This window comes from Etheostoma spectabile, chromosome 1 (genome assembly GCF_008692095.1).
Source record: "Etheostoma spectabile isolate EspeVRDwgs_2016 chromosome 1, UIUC_Espe_1.0, whole genome shotgun sequence".
NCBI classification, from domain to species: Eukaryota; Metazoa; Chordata; class Actinopteri; order Perciformes; family Percidae; genus Etheostoma; species Etheostoma spectabile.
In genome coordinates, this window is record NC_045733.1 from 1,905,001 (window position 1) to 1,925,929 (window position 20,929).

General features: G+C 40.4%; 1 protein-coding gene across 1 annotated transcript in view; it reads left to right on the plus strand.

Annotated features, from left to right (window-relative positions):
• Window positions 1–20,929, plus strand: part of ush2a (Usher syndrome 2A (autosomal recessive, mild)) — a 221,377-nt gene that overhangs the window by 179,962 nt on the left and 20,486 nt on the right. The window contains 7 exon segments of the mRNA XM_032520470.1: window positions 473–580; window positions 2,439–2,622; window positions 5,701–5,858; window positions 8,256–8,414; window positions 9,723–9,885; window positions 11,549–11,766; window positions 11,858–11,994. Coding sequence (XP_032376361.1) covers window positions 473–580; window positions 2,439–2,622; window positions 5,701–5,858; window positions 8,256–8,414; window positions 9,723–9,885; window positions 11,549–11,766; window positions 11,858–11,994 — 1,127 coding nt within the window.

The window sequence follows — 20,929 nt, forward strand, 5'->3', positions numbered from 1 at the left end:
CTGATGACATTACAGCGTTGGACCGGTCCTATCCCATGTCAGTTCCGCGGCTGCCCATCTTTATGTTGTTTCATTATTGAGTTATGGCATGCATAATTTAACACCGACAGATATGGATCCATCCGTTGAGAGAATGTGGAAAGAACAGAGGGAGGGAGAGTGGAATGGATAGAGAGAGAAAGAAAACTGTTGGGAAGAGAGGTTGTGATACGTGGCGTGCAAGCTTTCTTCTCTCACTCTTTTACTTTTACCCACATTTTTTGTTGTGTTGTTAGGGTTCTCTCCCTCTTTATCTCCTTACACTGTATATCCCTCTGTTCATGTCATGTTTAAAAAAAATAATAATAATCTGCACTGTTTATTGTGTTAGGAATAAAAAAATGAAACTGAACATAGAAAATATGTGTAAAATGTTCCATTCTGCTTGTGCTTTTAAGTTTATGCAGTATGTGTACATGTCTGTGTGCTACAGGTTTGCGGCCGTACACAGAATACAGTTTTGTGCTGATGGCCTGTACAGCTGTCGGATGTGGAGCCAGCCTACCTTCCACGGGACAGACCCTGCAAGCCTCCCCTGCTGGTACACACACACACACACACACACACACACACACACACACACACACACACACACACACACACCACACACACCACACACACACAGGGATATTTATGTGTGAGCACACACACAGGGGTCATAATGCTTCTCTCTTTGATCATTTGGTTCTCAGCCATAGGGGTTTAATTGTCACTGTAATATTTAAGTTCTATTATTTACAACCAATCAGCTGTTTCGCCATCTTCTATTTCCCATACATGATGCGCCACACACACACGCCACACACACACACACACCACACACACACACGCACACCTTTTAGAATCTTTAAACCTTCATTGAATTTTTTAGAAATTCCCTGTTTGATTTCATTCATTGGTGACATTTATTTACAAATGAAGTGGTCAATCCGATTCCACAGATCTTAAACATTTTGTGTACCTGTCAGATCCAGAAAAATGACAGGAATCAGCCATTTTCATCAGCCAGCAGCGTTTTGTCGATATACTGGCAATTTTTTTTACATTGTTCAAAATATATAATTGATTACCATAAAAGCTCATTTAAATTGTGAAATATCAGAACTTTAAGATATTTCCATGTTGATAAATACTGAAAATCTAAAATATCTCTTGCAGTTTTGTATATTATTTTTTACAAAATGTACCTTTGTCTATGTCCTTACTGATTTTATCTCCCAGATTTTTTCCTTTCCACTCTTCTCACTTCTCTTTTCTCCTCCCACTGCTCTCATTTTTTGAATCCTCCCCCTCTGTCATCCTTCTTTGGTCTCCTGTTACTATAATCGCTACCCTTCACCTCTCTTTCTCTCTCTCTCTCTCTCTCTTTCTTTCTTCTTCCTCACTGTTGACTACAGTGGACCGCAGCCTTTTTGTTGCCTGAATAAAATGCCGTCATGGATTTTTATTTATTAAACAGGAGGATTTTTCTTCTCTTGATCCACTTCTCATTACTTCATGTTCTCTCACTTCTCTTTCTCTCAACCACCTCTCCTTCTCTCTTGTCCCTCTTGATCTTTTCTTCCACATCTATTTTCTTTTTCTTCTTTTCTTTCACATCTTGTTTCTCCTCCTGATATTGCACATTTGTATCTTCTCTGAGGTTTAGATATTTCTCCTATTTATTTTCCATTTAAATATCTCATTCTTTACCTTGCTTACCCATCTTTTCTTTGTTTCTACATATCTGATCTTTTTATTTATTGTTTCATGTACATAAATTATATTTCTTCTTTTTAAGCTCCTCCTTCCCGCTAGTCCCCACACTTATCCTTGTGTCTAAATGTCCACTACATAATTTTCTATCATCTAAAATACATGAATTTGTGTGATTTGAATTTATATATTAGTATATGATTAAACTCTCCTTCTGTACACAGAATTTTAGACCATGTGTGCGTTCCTTTAATAAAAAAAAACAAAAATTACACATCACAACCTCATCCTGTCTGCCTGTTCTGTGTTCTTATTCTCTCCTGGTTTCATTATAATCTCATGAGAGATCTTGCTTTTTTCTCCATCACTCCATCACAGCCTCGGTAAATTGGTAATCTAAATTCGTACACAAATGAATGTCACTTTTCTCAGTTACCAGTTAACAAAATAGTGATTCAACCTTCTCTTAAAAAAAGGCTTTAAGATTTTCTGTTGTACACTTTGGTATCAGCAAGGTCTGTCAGGAAAAGTCTTGTTTGTGCATGTGAGGGAATGCACTTTACTTGCAGTTTGTTTGGAATAAACAGAAAAGGGACTACTAATTAATGAAAGGTGCCAGTTCTTACTGTAATACACAGTACTATACTGTACAGTATTGTGCAAAACACTCACTTTCCCCTTTTTCTTTCTTCATTGCTTATCAGGTGTATGGTCAAGCCCCAGACATCTGATAATAAACACATCTGCAGTGGAGCTGTACTGGGATCAGCCACACCAGCCTAATGGACACATCTCCCAGTACAGACTGAACAGAGACGGTCACACTATTTTTACCGGGGACCACTGTGACCAGAATTATACTGACACTGGACTCTTGCCAAACCACAGGTAGAGAGTATGCCCTCGCACACTACACACACACACACACACACACACGAATGCAAACATATGCAAGTGTGTGTGCATGTGTAGCAGTCACAGATGCATAAACACACTTCACTTGTAGTTTCAAAATTAATCATGCTTTTAATTCCTACATATTCCCATTTGAGTGTACGCGTGTTTATATCGGGGTCACCCAGTTTTAAAAGCTCTCCTATCGTCCCATGCATGTTTCTCTCAGGACTGCACTACGTATATGTCTGTTTGTGTTATTTGATGAGCAAATATTTGACATGCCAATGACAGACGCAAACATTACCACGCACACACATTAAAACACAAATCAGATTTGGCTTTTGCTTACAGACAGCAGTGGAGCGGAGATTTTATTTATCTGTTTATTTTCATTTAACCTTTATTAATCCGTGTCTTTTTTCAAAGATGGATTTTCTGTTTTAATTATGGGAGTGTAAAATGATACCCCCCTCCCCTTCCCTATCTCTTTCTTCTGTCTTCCCCTCTCTCTCTCTCTCTCTCTCTCTCTCCACACTCTCTCTCTCTCTCTCTCTCTCCTCTCTCTCTCTCTCTCCTTGGCCTTCTCTCTCCAGAGACTATTTCTCCTTTCCCCAAATAGAATTCTTGGCATAACACCCTGCAGTACTCCAATCTCCTCTGTGTGTGAGAAAGAAAAAGGAAGGAAAAAAGAAGATAGGACTGTGTATGTGTGACGTTTACTTTTCCCTAATTCCAGATAGCCTGCCAGAAGGCATTCCCGTCGCGACCCTTTGCTTCTCATCACTTGTCTCGTTCCCTTTTCACTTCTCTTTCCTCTCATCCTCCCTCCCCTCCCATCTTTCCCTCTTACCTCATTCTTTTTCTCCTTCCCTTCTTTTCCCAATTTAGCCCTGCGCCAAGAATTACACTGGGAGCACCGGCCCCATTATCCAGGCAGTCTTGTGTGTATTTTTGCCCGTGTGTGTGAGTGTGTACAGACGCATGCCTTTCTGCGTGCGCATGTGTCTGTGTGTGAGACTGCTCAAAGTGGCCATTGATTATTTATGACAATGTTGATTAGCTGTCACTTTGGTTTGGCAGCCCAGGAAGTGTCTAAGATGACGAGAGAATTAACCTATTCCCTCTGGCTGGCCCCACAGGACACACACACACACACACACACACACACACACACACACACACACACACAGCCAAACAGATGCAAATGCCCTACTCACCGATTACCAACCACACACACACACACACACACACACACACACCCACCATTTTACTTTTGCTATCCCAAGGCGGTGTTTACCTTTTAAGTAAATATCTTCCAGTGATGAAGTGTTTAAATTCATTCTCCCACTGAAACCTTAGTCCATACATATTGATACAATTCTCCCTCTCCATCACACTCGGGCTCTGCTTTCTCTCTTCCTCTCATGTATTTTCTCACTCTCTCTTTCTATGTCTTCCCTCCACAGTTGGTGTGTCTTAGTGAGGTGTATTTATTTGTTTTTCTTTGTGTGTGTGCGTGCGTGCGTGTGTGTCTGTCTATAAGAGTAACAGTATGAGTAGTTTTAATACCTCTTCCTGACTGCGTTCTAACCCACTGCAGAGGTGCTAATGGCCTTCTGTTTAAAACGCTCTGCGCAGGAACAATAACCCAACACCACCGCCTATTAATGCATGTGTGCCAGAGTTTATAGCAAATTAAAGGCTTTTAATGTTAAATGGTAGCCCACTTACACAGCTAATGTAGGCTTTAGCACCAGCCAGCCACACACTCTTAAAAGGGAAATCTATCTTATGATGTCATGGGCAAGAGAGGTACAGAGTGGGACGTGGGGGGCAGTGAGATAGATGAAAGAGAGAGAAAGAGAAGTGTGTGACGGAGAGGGAGTAAGAGGAAGAAATGGACCTCAAGTGCTGTCACTGTGTGAGCTTACACACACAAACATGTGCACACAGAACACATATGTTTGAATCTATTTGCAACGGCCAGTTGCAACAGGCCATAATTTCTGTGAGTCTTTCCAGTGAGTTGTTTAATCAATTGATCACAACAAAAAGCCCACATTTCTAGGTATTTTTTGGGCAATGTCATGCAGCATTTTTGTCAGAAACATTACAAACTAGTTGTTCTTAATGCATTCCTTATTTTTGTGATGACAAAAATTTTGTTCAACAATATTTCAATTTAATTCTACAAGTGTTACTGTGCTAATGCAAGGCTGGGGACTTAAAGTGTTTTTCACTTAATTACATTTATTTAATTTTGCCCTTATATACAGTATCACTTTCATATTTATTCAATATATACTGTATATATATATTAATCCTATACTAATACAATACTATAATCTTCATTAACAGTGCTGCAAATCAGCCTCTTTCAAATATGTACCTCTGCGGAAAACAGATTTCCCTTTTAATAAACCCATCGTGTTTGCACAGCTGGACTGACCTTCCTTTAAAGTAAACTGGGCACCTAAGTTAGTTTTGGTTCTACATTGTTTCTCCAGCACAATATGCACTACATTGCTGAGTGTATGATGATGAAGTTCACAAACCATAGAAGAATGAACCAAACAATGTAGAATACATTGTCACATGTACCTGGTAAGCTTGAGCTCATTTGCTGCTTATGAAGTACAGAATTTTTGTTTTAATAATTAACTCCCCAAAGTTTGACAGAGAATTCAACCTAAAGGCAGCACAAAACCTTGTCTGCTCTGCTATTGTCAGATTGAGAGCCTCCTTAACGTTCAGACCTGATGCTGTCCATCGCTTGGTAAAATTCATGAAATACAGGTTTTTGTTCAACCTGAATGTAACTGACAGGACTGGGCAGAAACTAAAAAGTGCTAACACATTTTAGAATATTTTTGGGATATATTAATAAAAACCCTTTCAGTTATTGACGATGTGAGCCCTGATCTTGACATTGGTACTGTTTTGTGTGGAACTGCCACATTAACAGTCTTTCTGCATATTTCTCCCTTGATCCCTCATTTCTCCGTGTCCTTTTTCCGCTTTCTCTCTACTACTTTCTCCACACCCCTCTTTACCTTGCCATCTCTTCAGGTATATATATGAGCTTGAGGCCAGTACAGAGGGTGGGACTGGCGTGAGTGACAAATATGTTATACAAACACCAGACTCCTGCCCCACTGGGATCCAACCTCCCCACAATGTGACAGTGTTAGGCCCCCACTCCATCTTTCTTGCCTGGACCGCTCCTGGTGAGTAGCTATCTCGATGGATGGATGAATGAATGAATGGATGAAAATAATTTTTAGTGGAGAGTATTTGGTAATAATCACAATGGCATCACAGATTAGACACTTTGTTTTGGTTTCGGATGATACTACTAACTTGTTTATGTTTGGTAATGAGGATTTATATAAAGCAAGGTGTATTCTGTAGTATCTAAAAAACAGATGTATCTCCCTGAAAATCATTTCAAAAGCCTGTTGAAAATGATTAGATTAAATTATCTTGGAGACTGTTGAGGAGCATTGACAATATTATTAAATTAATACTTTAACAAAACATTTTCAGAACCAGTGGTTCCTTCTAATCTATTGGTGTTTGAATGTGCCATTAATCAATCAAACCACTGACCTATTCTGCTAATGCATGCACAAATAAATTCTTTGTTGTGGCATTGTGGGTAATTGCTTGGTCACTGAGAAATGGCCACGGAGTTCCAGAGTGGCTCAATTTAGTGTTTGTAAGAATTTAAAATCTGTTTTCAGAGGGGAAGACTTCAACTGACCTAACTTTCTAACATAGAGATCCCTATACATAAAGCGAGAGTCTCTTACCACAGTTATTTCCCAGAAAAAAAGTACTCTACATAAAGTGATTTCCCAATAATCTAAATAACACTAACCAACATTAAAGCAATGGTTGTCACACTTATTGGGTTATTTTGACAACGCCGAAACAAATTATACTTACCCTATTAAACTAAGCAGAGAGAAGTTTTTTCCTTTTAATATGAGGAGACTGAGAGAGGGGTCACACTGAAACAATAGCCCTGAGTAGTTTTCCATTTACCTTCTGGCCTCTAAAGACCGGGACACCCACAAACACACACACACACACACACACACAGGTTTACATGAGCATGAACTCAGAGGGTTTCAACTCTAAGTTTCATGCTTATGGGGCAGTGATTGTCTGCCCTAACCCATCTATCATTGACTATTACTCTGTCATTAGGCCAATTTCCTAGTTCAGAAACCGCTTATAGGGCCAACTAGCAAAGACACTTTACTTTGTGTGTGTGTCTTTTGTTTCTGTATATTTATGTCTGTGTTTATGCATACAGTTGTATATGTGTGTGTGCATACGTGTGTGTGTGTGTGCACGTCACTGGAGACATTTCCATAGGCAGGCCTATTCTATCGTCATTACGGGTTGATTTTAAAGGTGAGGAAATATCAACTGGGTTCTCACGCTTGGTTAACTTTCTGAGCCCAAAATCTGGAGTGTTTTTGACTTGTGTGTGTGTGTGTGTGTGTGTGTGTGTGTGTGTGTGTGTGTGTGTGTGTGTGTGTGTGTGTGTGTGTGTGTATGAGAGAATGTTTTTTGCTTGCATGTAAGAATACATGTGTGCATGTGTAATTCTGGGATTATGTATGTAAAATAGAAGATGACAAAGCAGCTGATTGGTTGTAAATAATAGAACTTAAATATTACAGTGACGATTAAACCCCTATGGCTGAGCACCACAATGATCAAAGAGAGCCGCATTATGACCCCTGTGCTTGTGTGCTCACACATAAATGTGTGTGTGTGTGGTGTGTGTGTGTGTGTGTGTGTGTGTGTGTGTGTGTGTGTGTGTGTGTGTGTGTGTGTGTGTGTGTGTGTGTGTGTGTGTGTGTGTGTGTGTGTGTGGCTGCTTGTGTGCATATGTGAATGGGGGGTGAATAATTGAAGTCTTCATTTGTCTGGTAATCAGTTCGTTCTCGAGATATCCAGAGTTCATGAATGTTGAATAACCCATCACAATACAGTTGGCCTGAATTATGGAAAAACCTCCGATGAGAATATTAACAAAGTCTAGGTGTGTGTTTCTGTGTGGGTGTTTCTGTATGTATACATGTGTGTGCTTTGTCTGGTTTTGAGACCACTGGGCCAGGATTGTGAAGGCAAGATCAGTCGGTTTTAAGACAAAAATAAGACCAAATAGGTTGGAAAATCATATATTATACTTCCCTCATTTATTTATTCATATTCAACTATTTGAATGCAGACTACAACTTGTAATGATCACATACAAACATATGGGCCTACCTGTATTTTAAACTGTATACAATACAATTCTGTCAATATAAAGTTACCTAATATGACCATGCTCAAAACTGACCACGAAGTAAGACTTCTTTGAGTGAGCCTATAAGTAATGAATTAAAATCTATGTATTTATCTTACAAAGAATAAGAAGAAATAATCTCAATCAACTGTCTTTTTTAGTAAAGTGTGCATGGTACAGCCTATTGCCTGTAGGCTGAATGCTCTTTTTTGTGAATCGGACAATGACCTTCAGATGTTAAAATGTTGTGCTGCTGTTTTTAAACATGCTAAACTACAGATAATCATATACCATGTGTCTTTCTGCTTTTCCACAGCTCAGCTCTACAGCAGCCAGCCTGTCAACTACAACATCCTGTTCAATCCAGGAAGTGAAAGAGCCATAATGCATCATGCTGGCCAAAACCGGCACCTCAGTGTGTCAGGTCTAGAGCCATTCACCGTCTACTACATCAGAGTCCAGGCATGTGGAGTTGGTAAGTATTAAGTTATACTGATTTTTTTTGGTGAAAGTTTTAGAATTATTAATAGGACCTTTAGTTGTGCGGCGTAAAGTAAGTTTTGGAACACTTCTGTAGCTGAGTGTTTACTGCGCATGCAACATTACTACAACACCCTGGGTCTGATTCCATCCTTGGGACCTTAATTGCATGTGACACTCCTATGTCTTAATAGAAATTTTAAAAAAGATAACAAAGTTGTGAGAATAAATAAAAGCCTCTTACACTGTTTAATTGAGGAAATGAATGAGTTTAGCTTAGAGAAACTGCTGTAGGATAAATAGCAGCACTATTTAACATAGCACATTCTATAATCTTGAACATTGTCCTTCCACTGAAACGTGTATCAACTAACACAGATGTATTCTCAATGTCCACTAAAGATTGCCAAACAAATTAAAATCCTGAGAGTGCTAAATACACCTTGTTAGATGCATCTGATCATTTTATATACTGCATATTGGGATGTGAGGGGTGAGAAGACCTATTATGCAGTTTGTGGCTAACCAATCATTAAGCAGAGATGTCAGAGATATCTGTAGCTAATGGCCTTTTCCACTGGCATGGTATAGCGCGCTTTAGTCATGCTGTAGCATGTTGATGCGTTTGAACAACGGCCTAATAGAAGGGGATGACCACACTGACCTGTGACGATTTTGCTTGCTACCAGGGCTGAACAGGGTCGCATTTAGCCCCTAACAGAACTGTGTAATACAGATTGACTCTAAATTGTGCCATCATGCAAGCATTGAGAGAGGAACATCTAAAACAATGTTTCAAATCTACCTTTTTTTTTTTTTGTGGTTAGTTGTTGTGCTGATTTTGACAATGGATTTGAAGACAATGGAATCAGTAATCAACTGTTCCATGACAAATTTAAGGAACATTGCAGTATGGTTAAAGGAAAGACATTGAAATTAAAAAAAATCTTCTTAAATGAACAGACAGATTGTCAGCCTTGGGGATTGTCGGAACTGCAAGAAAGAAATATCTTTATAAAAATTAATTTCTTAATGTATGTATGTTCTTTATGCTCACTCTCTCCAACTCATCATTTATTGGCTTTAACTCCACATGAACGGTCTTTTTAGTAATGGGCCAATGAGTGAAAATAAGTAAAAACTTTTGATAGCTTTTACATTTGAGCAGGTGTTGCTATGGAATAGTAGCATATCACTATGGTGTACTGTTATATTTGTTTCATTAATATAAAAGAAAGACAACTTTCTTTTCCTAGAAATGTGTATGTTTTGTGACAAAGTGCTCCTATTTTGCCCCTTGGAGATGGGTGTGGAGTAGGAGAGGGTGTGTATGCCCGGACCTTAGAGACCACCCCAGAAGGTCTGCTGCCTCCCACAGTAAAGGCAGCTGGACCCAGTGTTCTGGAGATCCGCTGGTCACCCCCCAAAAAACCCAACGGACTCATCACATCCTACCATATATACAGGTAACATACTATACAAATAACATATGTATACTGTAGGTATAGATCACAAGTTTTATCATGTACAATCCAAAAGTTTGTCTGTCTGTCTGGGGCAGCAAGGCTGTTTTTGGTTATGAGAAAGTGGATGAAGTATACAGTAGACAAGTGGATAACAACTACACCATACAATTTGCGTTTTTCACATTTTTATGTTTTCATACAAACCAATGTGATAATGTCCTCACATTATTTTATTATTCTATCACTCTAACACTAATCAGAATCAATTCTTTATTGAAATTTATTTTATGAACCAGAAGTAACAGACCTGAATGACATACACATACTCTATGCATACATATAATATGCATATTTACCTTTAGAAACAGAAAAGCATAGATGTTTTAGTAATATATCATCCGGCAAATGTCTGCTTACGAATCTACGTACTTACTTGTACTTGTGTGTGTGGTGTGTGTGTGTGTTAGTGTGTGTGTGTGTGTGTGTGTGTGTGTGTGTGTGTGTGTGTGTGGTGTGTGTGTGTGTGTGTGTGTGTGTGTGTGTGTGTGTGTGTGTGTGTGTGTGTGTGTGTGTGTGTGTGTGTGTGCGTGTGCGTGCGTGCGTGCGTGCGTGCGTGCGTGCGTGCGCGCGCGCGCGCGCGCGCGCGTGCATCTGCACGGGTGTATTAATGCATGCTGAAGGTCGTGGTCTGGTTGTTGACCAAAGACTGTGATCTGTATGCAGGGTCAGACCAGACTAAGCCCTTTAAGTCCTCAGGAAACACACATTAGCATAGCAGTTCACACAGACACACACACTGACACACCTGGCATGATCTTACTCAGGCAGACAGGGACTTGGATAAAATAGGAAAATGTCTCTCACACTCACACCTGAAACCCTACATAATCACAGACAGAGGGGCTTACCAAGACATCAGGTTGCTTGCATCAGCCAGGGACTTACACATTATGTTAAAGACGTGCTGTTACATTTTTATTTAAATTCCACACAAAGTGCGCTTACTTTTAGTACACTAAAGTATACTAAGATATTTTAACATTCATTTAGATAACATACTTAACAAATGTTTTTTTTTCTTTGATAAAATAATAAAGTGTATTTTGAATATTCTGCAAATACATAAAAAGTAAAACGATACTATATGGTACTTTTATTAAGAGTAAACATATAAAGTTTACTTTGAAAATAGTGTAGTATTTGGATAGCCAAAGCTTCTCAGAAATGCTTGAAAAATAGAGGGCACTCGGAGAGGTCAGACCTCTGCCAAGGCAATGCCCTATATCTCACGTTAACAAAAGTAAGAAATAATTTGTGAATCTGCCCCGTAATTCGGAACTGCTCCCAATTTTAATGGCTTCTTCCTTGACCCAACTACACTCTTCCACCAAGTTTAATGACAATAAGGCCATTCGTTTTCCCATAATTCTGCATGCAAATAAACAAATCAAACCGAAAACATAACCTCCTTGGCAGAAGTTACTAATACTGTATTGATTAGCTATTCAGGCATATCTTAAGTACAGCTTGTCATATGTCATATACTAAGTACAACTTAAGAGGTTACATAACTTTAATTATTATTTACATAAATAAAAAGTATACAAAAATATATTTAAATTATTTTCATGAATGGCTGATTCAAGTATTCATTCTGTTATAGGCGTCCAGTAGGAACAGAGGAGGAGCTGCTGGTTTTTATCTGGTCCAGTGGTCCTTTTGAATTTGTTGATGCAAGCCCTGCCCTGCGACCCTTCAGCTACCTCCAGTACAGGGTTCGCTCCCACAACTCCAAAGGCTCAGTTCTGAGCCAATGGGCTTTAGCTCAGACCTTGCAAGCAGAACCACAAGATATGGCCCCTCCCACTGTCACACCCACTGGTGAGTATAGTTAAATAGTACTTGTATAGTTAAAATGTTCCTGTATTGAATCAATCACTATAACAGTCCCTTGTGCTGTGCACGTTGACAGGCCCATACTCAGCCCATGTGAAATGGAGTGAACCAGGAGAGCCCAACGGTCACATTTCCCATTATAGACTGGTTTACAAGAAGCACCAACAGGACCCAACGCTCAATTCAACTGCTGTTACTGCTCTAACTGTAAAGGTAAATGCACACATACACATAGATGCACACACGTAAGCACACGCACACACAGTGAATGCTGGATTACAGGAGCGCAGGTGCATTTATCTGTGAGAACAATCTCCTCCTAGATCACATGTTTTCTTACATCATTTGGCGCAAAGGATTCTACAGCATGCTCTGATAAGATTGCTCATGCAAGCAAAAAGTGAAACACATGCCTGTAAATGTACATGTATAATTCCCAAGCATTAATATATATATATATATATATATATATATATATATATATATTGTGTGTGTGTGTGTGTCATTTGTGATGCATGTAAAGAAATTTGGACTCTACCTGTGGTGCTGGTGCCATCTGTTTGCCAGTAAGGGGCCTCAAGACACACACACATACACACACAGCCTATGGCTTGCTATTCTCCAGGGCCATTCCCACAAGTCTGTTTCTCCAACACAGGAAATAACTATGAGCAAGCTTCCTCAAACCAAACACACACACAGAAGCAGTGTTGGGATAGTTAGTTTTAAAATGTTAGATTTAGGTTAGAAAATTATTGAATGCATGTTCCAGTAGATTACTCAAGTAAAGTAACATATTCAAAATACTTTGTATTACTTTTGGAATACTTCAGAATCATTTAGCTGAGCCTATTTTTTTAGGTCATTCTGAATATAGTTAAAGAGATACCTTGTCAATTTTAAACCAGCTTTGTGTAATCTTAGTGTGAGCAGTATGTGCAGAGAAAGGATCTCGTCGGACCTCCACTGCTCCAGAATCTATCCTCTACTGCTCCAGTAGCTTGTCAGGTTTCCACTGCTCCAGGATCTTGTCGGTCTACCGCTGCTCTGCTCTGCGGAGAGCTTATTGTGCTGGTGCCAGGGAGGGAAGCCAAACACTATTCATCTGCACACACTGCCTACACTTAGAAATTAAAGAGCTGGATTTAAATCAGCGAGTATCTCTTTAACTCTTTAAATGTTCTTTATATTTCCATGCCAAAAACGTATTCCTGACAGGTACAGTGCACCCGCACAAATTGTTGTTTTTTTAATCTGTTTGTGGGAAATCTGTGTCTCATGGAGTGAATAAAACAAAAACAAAGAGTTACCTACGGTGGCCCTGAAGTGCAAATAACAACAGCAAATAGAAAAACACAACAGCAAATCCTAAAACACAACAGCAAATAGAAAAACGCAACAGCAAATAGAAAAACGCAACATCAAATGGAAAAATGCAACAACAAATCATAAAGCACCACAGCCAATAGGAACACTACAGCAAATAAGAAAAACACTTTAACAGATCATAAAGCACAACGCCAAATAGGAAAACAAAACGGCAAATAAGAAAACACAACAGCAAATCATAAAGCACAATGGCAAATGAGAAAACAAAACAGCAAATAGGAAAACACAACAGCAAATATAAAAACACTTCAAGAAATCATTAAACACAACAGCATTAACTTCTACCGGAAAAGGTAGGGCCTATCTAGCAGAGGACGGACCCTCCTGATTGGACAAATGGACTGGTTGAACAGGAAGGAGAGGTGAAAAACACGGAAAAACGCCTATTTTGAAAACATGAGTATAATGATTTGTTGAAGTGTTTGATTATTTGTCGTTGTACTTAATGATTAGTTGAAGTGTTTTCTTATTTGCTGTTGTGTTTTCCTATTTGCTGTTCTGTTTTATAATTTTCTGTTGTTTTTTTCTATTTGCTGTTGTGATTTGCACTTCAGGGCCACCGTAGTAATCCCTTCAAGTAATCTTTTTTCAACAAAACAGTAACTGTTTTGAAGAAAGTAGAAAGACAACAGAAAAGAGGACAAGAATGGTGAGACCAAAAGAGAGTGTGGAGGGGGAAGAAAAGACAAGTGAAGAAACAAGAGGGGACGAGACAGAGTGATACATAGGGACAGGAGGGGAGAAGAGGTAGAGGCATAGATCTATATTCTGTCCATACGAGTGGCCTCTTCTCCCTCTGTGACCTTTGGCTTGTCACTCATAATTAATACAAGATGTAAATGGAGACCTTTCACCTTCTCATTGATATGGAACACTCTGTGTTTGTGTGTGCGTGCGTGAGTGAGTTTGTGTATGTGTGAGAGGCTCATTGACATGGCATAGACTTATTTTGGTGGCGGTCATTTGTCATGCAGGTGTCTTCACCCCATGCGCTTCGTTGTTTTGGAACACACAAAGAGTGTAAATGAGAAACAAAGTACTGAGCAAACTTGCAAAACGCATGCTACATAGGATTTTGTAACATATGTGTCTTGCCTTTGTGCTGAAAGTGATGTTTGATAGATTATAGATAGATTGAAATGAAGTTGAGGTTTAAGAGATAGACAACAAGCGAACCGTTACAAGGATTACTCTAATATAAGAGGTAGGGAAAGGGACATTTTGAAAACATAGTGTAAAACTATCCAAAAAATCTAATGACAAACCCTTTAGTAGGTTGGCATTTATTGTAGATATGGATTGAAACCACTGGAACATCTGTCTTTTTTAGCCTTAATGATTGCCAGAAGTGACATTTAGACTTCGATCTCCATTTGCCTTTTCTTTTGTATGCGCTATCCTCATATCTTCATCCTTACTTAGTTAACTTTTTTCTGTCCTCACTTCTATGTTCACTAATCCACTCATTCTTTTCATAATTTCTTAGTTTGTGGATACATTGTTTGTGCATGTGTCTCTGTCCATTTGGTATGTGTGAATTAGTGTTTGTATTGATCTCAGGCTGGGCTGGGAACCCTGCTCTGTGCCAGCTTGGCTGATTAATGGGGTCGTCATGGCAATCGGACGGAATGAGGGTATGAAGCGCAGGCGGCCTGCCTCACTAGACCCCTACGCGCTGCCTGGCGCACACAGTCTCAAACACAAATTCCCTCTCCATGCTTTACACTTTTCTGACAGACATGTTAGTCACTCACGCAACCCTGTCTTGTTGCTTTTCTTTCATTTTGATTCCCTTACTTTTATTTTGCTTTTTTCTGCACTGTTTGCATTTCCCATCTCTGTATCAGTATCTGGCCAATTCTGGGCTTCATTGAGCAACTAACCTTTGTTTTATGCACCTACCCTTACCTCATGCCTCCCCAAAATCCTTTCCTCTCCTCCACCCTTTCTTTTACTCTTTTTTTGTGCTCACATTTTTTACTACCTTGCAAGTCTTCCACATTTTTCAGCCTGTTATGTCATTTTCTCCCTCTTCAATCCCTCCCCTCTTTGGTCTCTGTCCTGTTATCCGCTACAACTCCCATTCCTCCACCTATATCTTCTTCCACTCACCCTTAATTTCCTCAGCTCCTCTTTTTCATCTTTACTTTTCTCTCACCATTTTCACCATTTTACCTCTTCCACCTTTCACCCTTCTCTACACCTTCTCAGTTTCCCCAACTCTTCCCTTCCTCCCTTTGCACCTCATCTCCCTTCTTCAGACACTCTTCTCTCCTCCCTTGCATCTATCACTGCTATGTTCTCATCCACTTTTTAAATCCTTCTGCCGCCTGTATTTCTCTGCCTACCACCTCCTTTCTCTTTCTTTACTCTTCTGTCCTTTCCTCCCTCCCTTGACTCTTCCAGATGTTACACTGTGGCCCTTGGGATCAATGGTGAAGTAGTGTAGTGTGTGTGTGTGTGTGTGTGTGTGTGGGGTGTGTGTGTGTGTGTGTGTGGTGTGTGTGTGTGTGTGTGTGTGTGGTGTTTTACTTTGGATACATGTCTGAGTATTGTTGCATGTGTGCTTGTGTGCATGCATAACATATTTTTGTTTGTGTGTATCAGAGTGTGTGTGCGTATGCGTGCGTGTGCTGTATTAATACATCCATTGATCAGAGCAGGACCCTGACAGTCATCATCCTGAGAACCATCTGGCCGACGCCTGACGCTCCCTCACCCAAACACAAGCTGACACCCTATTAATCTGCTACCGCCATGCATACATACGTGTGTGTGTGTGTGTGTGTGTGTGTGTGTTTGTGTGTGTGTGTGTGTGTGTGTGCATGGATGAATCAGTGAGAGCATGTGGAAGAGAGAGTGTGTAGAATATGCGTTAACATTTTTGTACATGTTTCTGTCTACACATGCATGCATGCGTGCATACATGCGTGTGTGTGTGTCTATGTGCTCCAACCCCAATCCATACACACACATACGAATGTGTACACACACCACTCTGCCATCCGCCAACAACAGCCGGCGCTGAAGGGAGCTGAAGGGTGCTTGGAAATTAAGGTTATTACACAAATTGAGCCATATGGTCTAAATATTTCAGAGCTGAAATTTACTAGGCAATAAAAATGGCCCCTACCTCGGTAATGGTGTAAATTACAGCTTAACCACCAGCGCTAATGATGTCCTTCTGTACACCCCGTAACCAACCGTACATGAAGGACACATTGTTTAAAAAATACCCCAGGAAAAGCGAGACAGAGAGGAGGAGAGAAAGAGATAGAATGGGGATAGAGGAGTAAGGATCAGGGGAACATGGGTAAGAGGGAAGTAAAAAAGGTGAGGGAAGAGGAGAGATAGGTAGAGAGAAAGTGATTAATATATAGAGAAAGAGAGAGAGAGAGTGAGCACGAGCAAGCAAGCTAGCATGTTTACAATCTGTTAGTTTACCTTTAAGAGCCCGTCAGAGGGTATAGGACAGCGAGGGCCAGCCGGCAAACTGTGTCTTAGAGCTGACGTGAGGTGGTTTTGTGTGGTGTGTGTGTGTGTGTGTGTGTGTGTGTGTGTGTGTGTGTGTGTGTGTGTGTGTGTGTGTGTGTGCGCCTTGCAGTCACAATGTGTGTGTTAAGGCATGTGCAGTTGGGAGATGTATAAAAGTATGGATATGTTATCAGAATGTGTAGTGTGTTCTTTGACATGAATGGTCGGCAGGTGTGTTAAATGATTAGATTTAGACAAACAAGTAATAGTGTTGAACCCAGGGTGTGAACACATAGTATGAATACAGATGCATAGTTTGGGAATACTGTATGTTGGCATGTGTTTCAGACTGACACACGGGTTTGCCGGGATATGCACAGTGAGGATGTGATCAAATAGGATACAGTTTCACCTGCTTATATGCCAGGAAAAATGTGAGTAGCACCTGGTTGACATGCATGTGAGCTAACCTGGTGTACAACAGATGATCACATTGTTAAAAAGAAAGGTTAGATTTGATTTTACTCGATGAAGTGGGTGGAAAGTCCATTGTATGCCAAGTATTCAATTGCCCACTAGAAAAATGTATCATTGTCCGAACAGTTGCCACACTGCATTACCTTTAAGAACAACAACTTAAAGAAGTAGTTTTGGGAAATATACCTCATTTGCTTTCTTGCTGAGAGGTAGATAAGAAAATCGATACCACTCTCTTATCTGTTGGAAAGATATGAACCTACAGCCAGTTAGCTTAGCTTAACATAAAGACTAGAAGCAGGGGGGAAGCCGCTAGCGTGGCTCTAATCAAACATAACAAAATCCTCCTACAAGCAACTCTAAAGCTCACTAAGTAACACCTTATAAATCCTTTGTTTAATCCATACAAAAACAGATGTATAAAAACGTCAAGTTGCATATTTTCTTAAGTTGCAGTCCATTGAGCTCTCTCAGCAACCATTGTTTTAATGTCAAATTCAGGATATAATATAATATTTCAATTTCAATTTTATTTACAGTATTAATTCATAACAAGAGTTATCTTGAGACACTTTACAGATATAGTAGGTCTAGTCCACACTCTATAATTTACAAGGACCCAACAGTTCTAGTAGTTAACTCCAAAGCAAGCAACAGTGCAATAGTGGCGAGAAAAAACTCCCTTTTTGGAAGAAACCTGGGACAGACCCAGGCTCTTGATAGGCGGTGTCTGACGCACACAAATGGAAAGACAAAGGAGAGAGGAGATCAATGTGTCAAAGGAAGTCCCCGGCAGTCTAAAACTATTACAGCATAGCTAAGAGAGGCTGGGTAAAGAGAGGAGCCTGGTCGGGCTGTACTGCCTGGCCCCGTTTTATTATATTATTGATTATATGATAAATTAATCTGATGACTATGAAGAGAAGCAGAGAAAAGGAGAGAAGGTGCGCCATGTCTGTGGCTATACACCCTCCCCCGCCGGTCTAGGTGAACGCTGCGACTCCTCACTCCCTAACTATAAGCTCTATCAAAGAGGAGAGTTTTAAGTTTACTCTTAAATGTGGTGACGGTGTCTGCCTCCTGAATAGAAAGATATATAAGTATGTATCTTGGTATTCATAATTTACATTATGTATTTCAATAGGACTGACTCGTTTGAGCTATTTTACATCTGTAAATAAAATAAGGATTTGGCAACAGCTTTTCTCCTGCACTTGTTGCTTTGCACCCTCTCTTACTTTCTGTTCATTTATCCTCTTTGGGTCGCTTAACCACCAAAGAGACAAAGCGGAAGATGGTCAAAGGAATAGGAATGACAAGGCTTTGCCCTTGCTCTCAGGGACACAATTTAACAAATGAGGGAGACAAAGGAGTGGAAGCAAGAGAGCAATGCAGAGTTGAGTGCACACAGGGTGAGGAGAGAGGGATGAGGAGGTTGAGAGGGGAGGAGGAGACAGGTGAAGAGAGGAAGGACGGCTTAAAGGAGAGAATAAGGAGACTCAGATGCAGAGTTTGTTAGGCCATGGGCCTATCAGACCTCCTAGTTCGAGGTCTCCAACTCTGATTGGAGGACTCTCAGCATTCTGCATAAACAGCCAAATAATCATGCTGCAACACGTCCTCTTCTCCTCACTGCAATCTTTCTCTCTGCCTCCTCATCTTTTTCACAACTCCTCCCTTTATCACTCCATACTGCTGAGTCTTGTCCATCACTCAATTTCCATCTGGGTTTTTTCTACCTCTGTCACAAATGACCGTTTTTATGTTCCACCATCTTTACCCCCCTCCATTCCCTGTTCTTCTGTCTTCCTCTCACTCTTTCAAGTTTGTTTATATACTCCTACTTCCACTCCTCTTCCTCCATCTCTCTCTCACTCTCTTCCTTTCAGTAATGACAGGTTCTGTGTTATTGTGTGTCTGTCTGTGAAGAGGCCACACCATCCAGTTAGTGCTCTCCACTTCTCTTAATGGGTGTTTAGTGCAGCAACTCCGATATGATGGTCATCACTTTAGAAGAATGCAGAGTGTGAGTGCTTATAAGAGAGAAAGGAAAAAAAGGTTTTGTATATTTGTGATTACCGAGTTCATTCAACTCTGGAGGATAGCTTGTGAATGCTTAAGTGCGTGTGTGGAAATTTGTAACTGAATCCTTGTCAAGTGTTTGTTTTGGACGTGGGTTTTGTTTCTTTTTCATCCATGTGAGCCTTCAGTTATGGCTTTATGCAGTGCTCTATACTGGCCTCCATGATGAGGCCAATGAAAGCAGTTAAGTGAAAAATCTTAAATTCACTATAGTTGAGCTTAGTTTTAGTTAAGTTTTGTTTCACATCTCTACCCACCCAAAGACAGAAAAACACTAAATCAAAGGAAGAGGATTTTGGTAGAACTCGTGGCTTTCATGTTTCACATGGTGCTTTTATTTACAGCCCTTGCCCTTGCTCTTGATTGATTATTTCTTTTTCTTTTTTTATTGGCGTTGTTTAACCAACATTTCATCAAATAAACCCAGCAGGCATTGTAAATGTTTTCTTTCTTTTTGTAAAAGAAAAAACGTTATTGAATTGCTTCTCCTGATCAAGTAAAGCTTTAATAAAATTGCATCCAAACTAATTTCAGGAAATTTTAAAGCACACCGTCCCTCTCTTGCCAGAATTAGTCAACTGGTCTTTGGCCACATCACGCACACACATGCATATATACACAGCAAATATGCTGTTCCTGGGGTCTAGAGCCGCCAAAGCCAATCATGTCTGTCGGTGTGAAGTGGGCTTGCTTGTTCCAGACCCCTGCAGTCCCTCTCTATGTCTGTTCTGGCCACAGACAAAACACATGCCTATTGGCACTGTGTGTGTGGGTGTGTGTGTGTGTGTGTGTGTGTGGTGTGTGTGTGTGTGTGTGTGTGTGGTGTGTGTGTGTGTGTGTGTGTGTGTGGTGTGTGTGTGTGGGTGTGTGTGTGTGTGGTGTGTGTGTGTGTGTGTGTGTGTGTGTCGCACATTCGTCTGTATGTGTCAGTGTTTGTACAATGACTAGCAGGGACACCATGCATGGCATTTGCAAACCGACATAGGGCAATGTTCAGGCGGCATTGAATTAGGCATGCACACATAAATACACACACACACACAAACTTGGCTTGAGAGCTTGGCATGGGGTGCGAGAGAGCAGCGTGTGGGGCACTGGCTCACCTCAGAAACCTCCAAAAACAATTACTGCTCTCACAGGGCTGGTAAGGGCACAGCTTGTACTAATAGACTGGACTAAAGAACCAAACTGAATTGAACTGAGCTGGATTGAATTGAATTGAAGCTCATCTTATCATAGCATGTTTTACCACACACTGAAAGAACTAAGGCACATAAGAAAAGGTGAAACAGCAGGGTGTTTCATTATCTCTCCAGGACTTAATATGACAGAGCAGAGAGGCCAGAGAAGGCCTGTAAAGAGAAACATCCCAGAGGCAGACCAATTGGACCACATTCACCTCATCATTAGGCATGGTTCTTTCATGTATGTTCTTAGGCACTCACTTTACTTTTACCTGTGTGTGTGTGGTGTGTGTGTGTGTGTGTGTGTGTGTGTGTGTGTGTGTGTGTGTGTGTGTGTGTGTGTGTGTGTGTGTGTGTGTGTGAGAGAGAGAAAAAGAGAGCGTGTGTGTACGTACGTGCATGCATGTGTGTAGCCATATGCAAATGTTGGTCCGTCTCTCTGCAGGGCCCAGTGCTGGGGTCTTTGTGAGATAATCAGCATAATTCTTTTGACAAATACACATGGTTATTCTTAATTAGTATCACACACTGTCCCCCCGGCT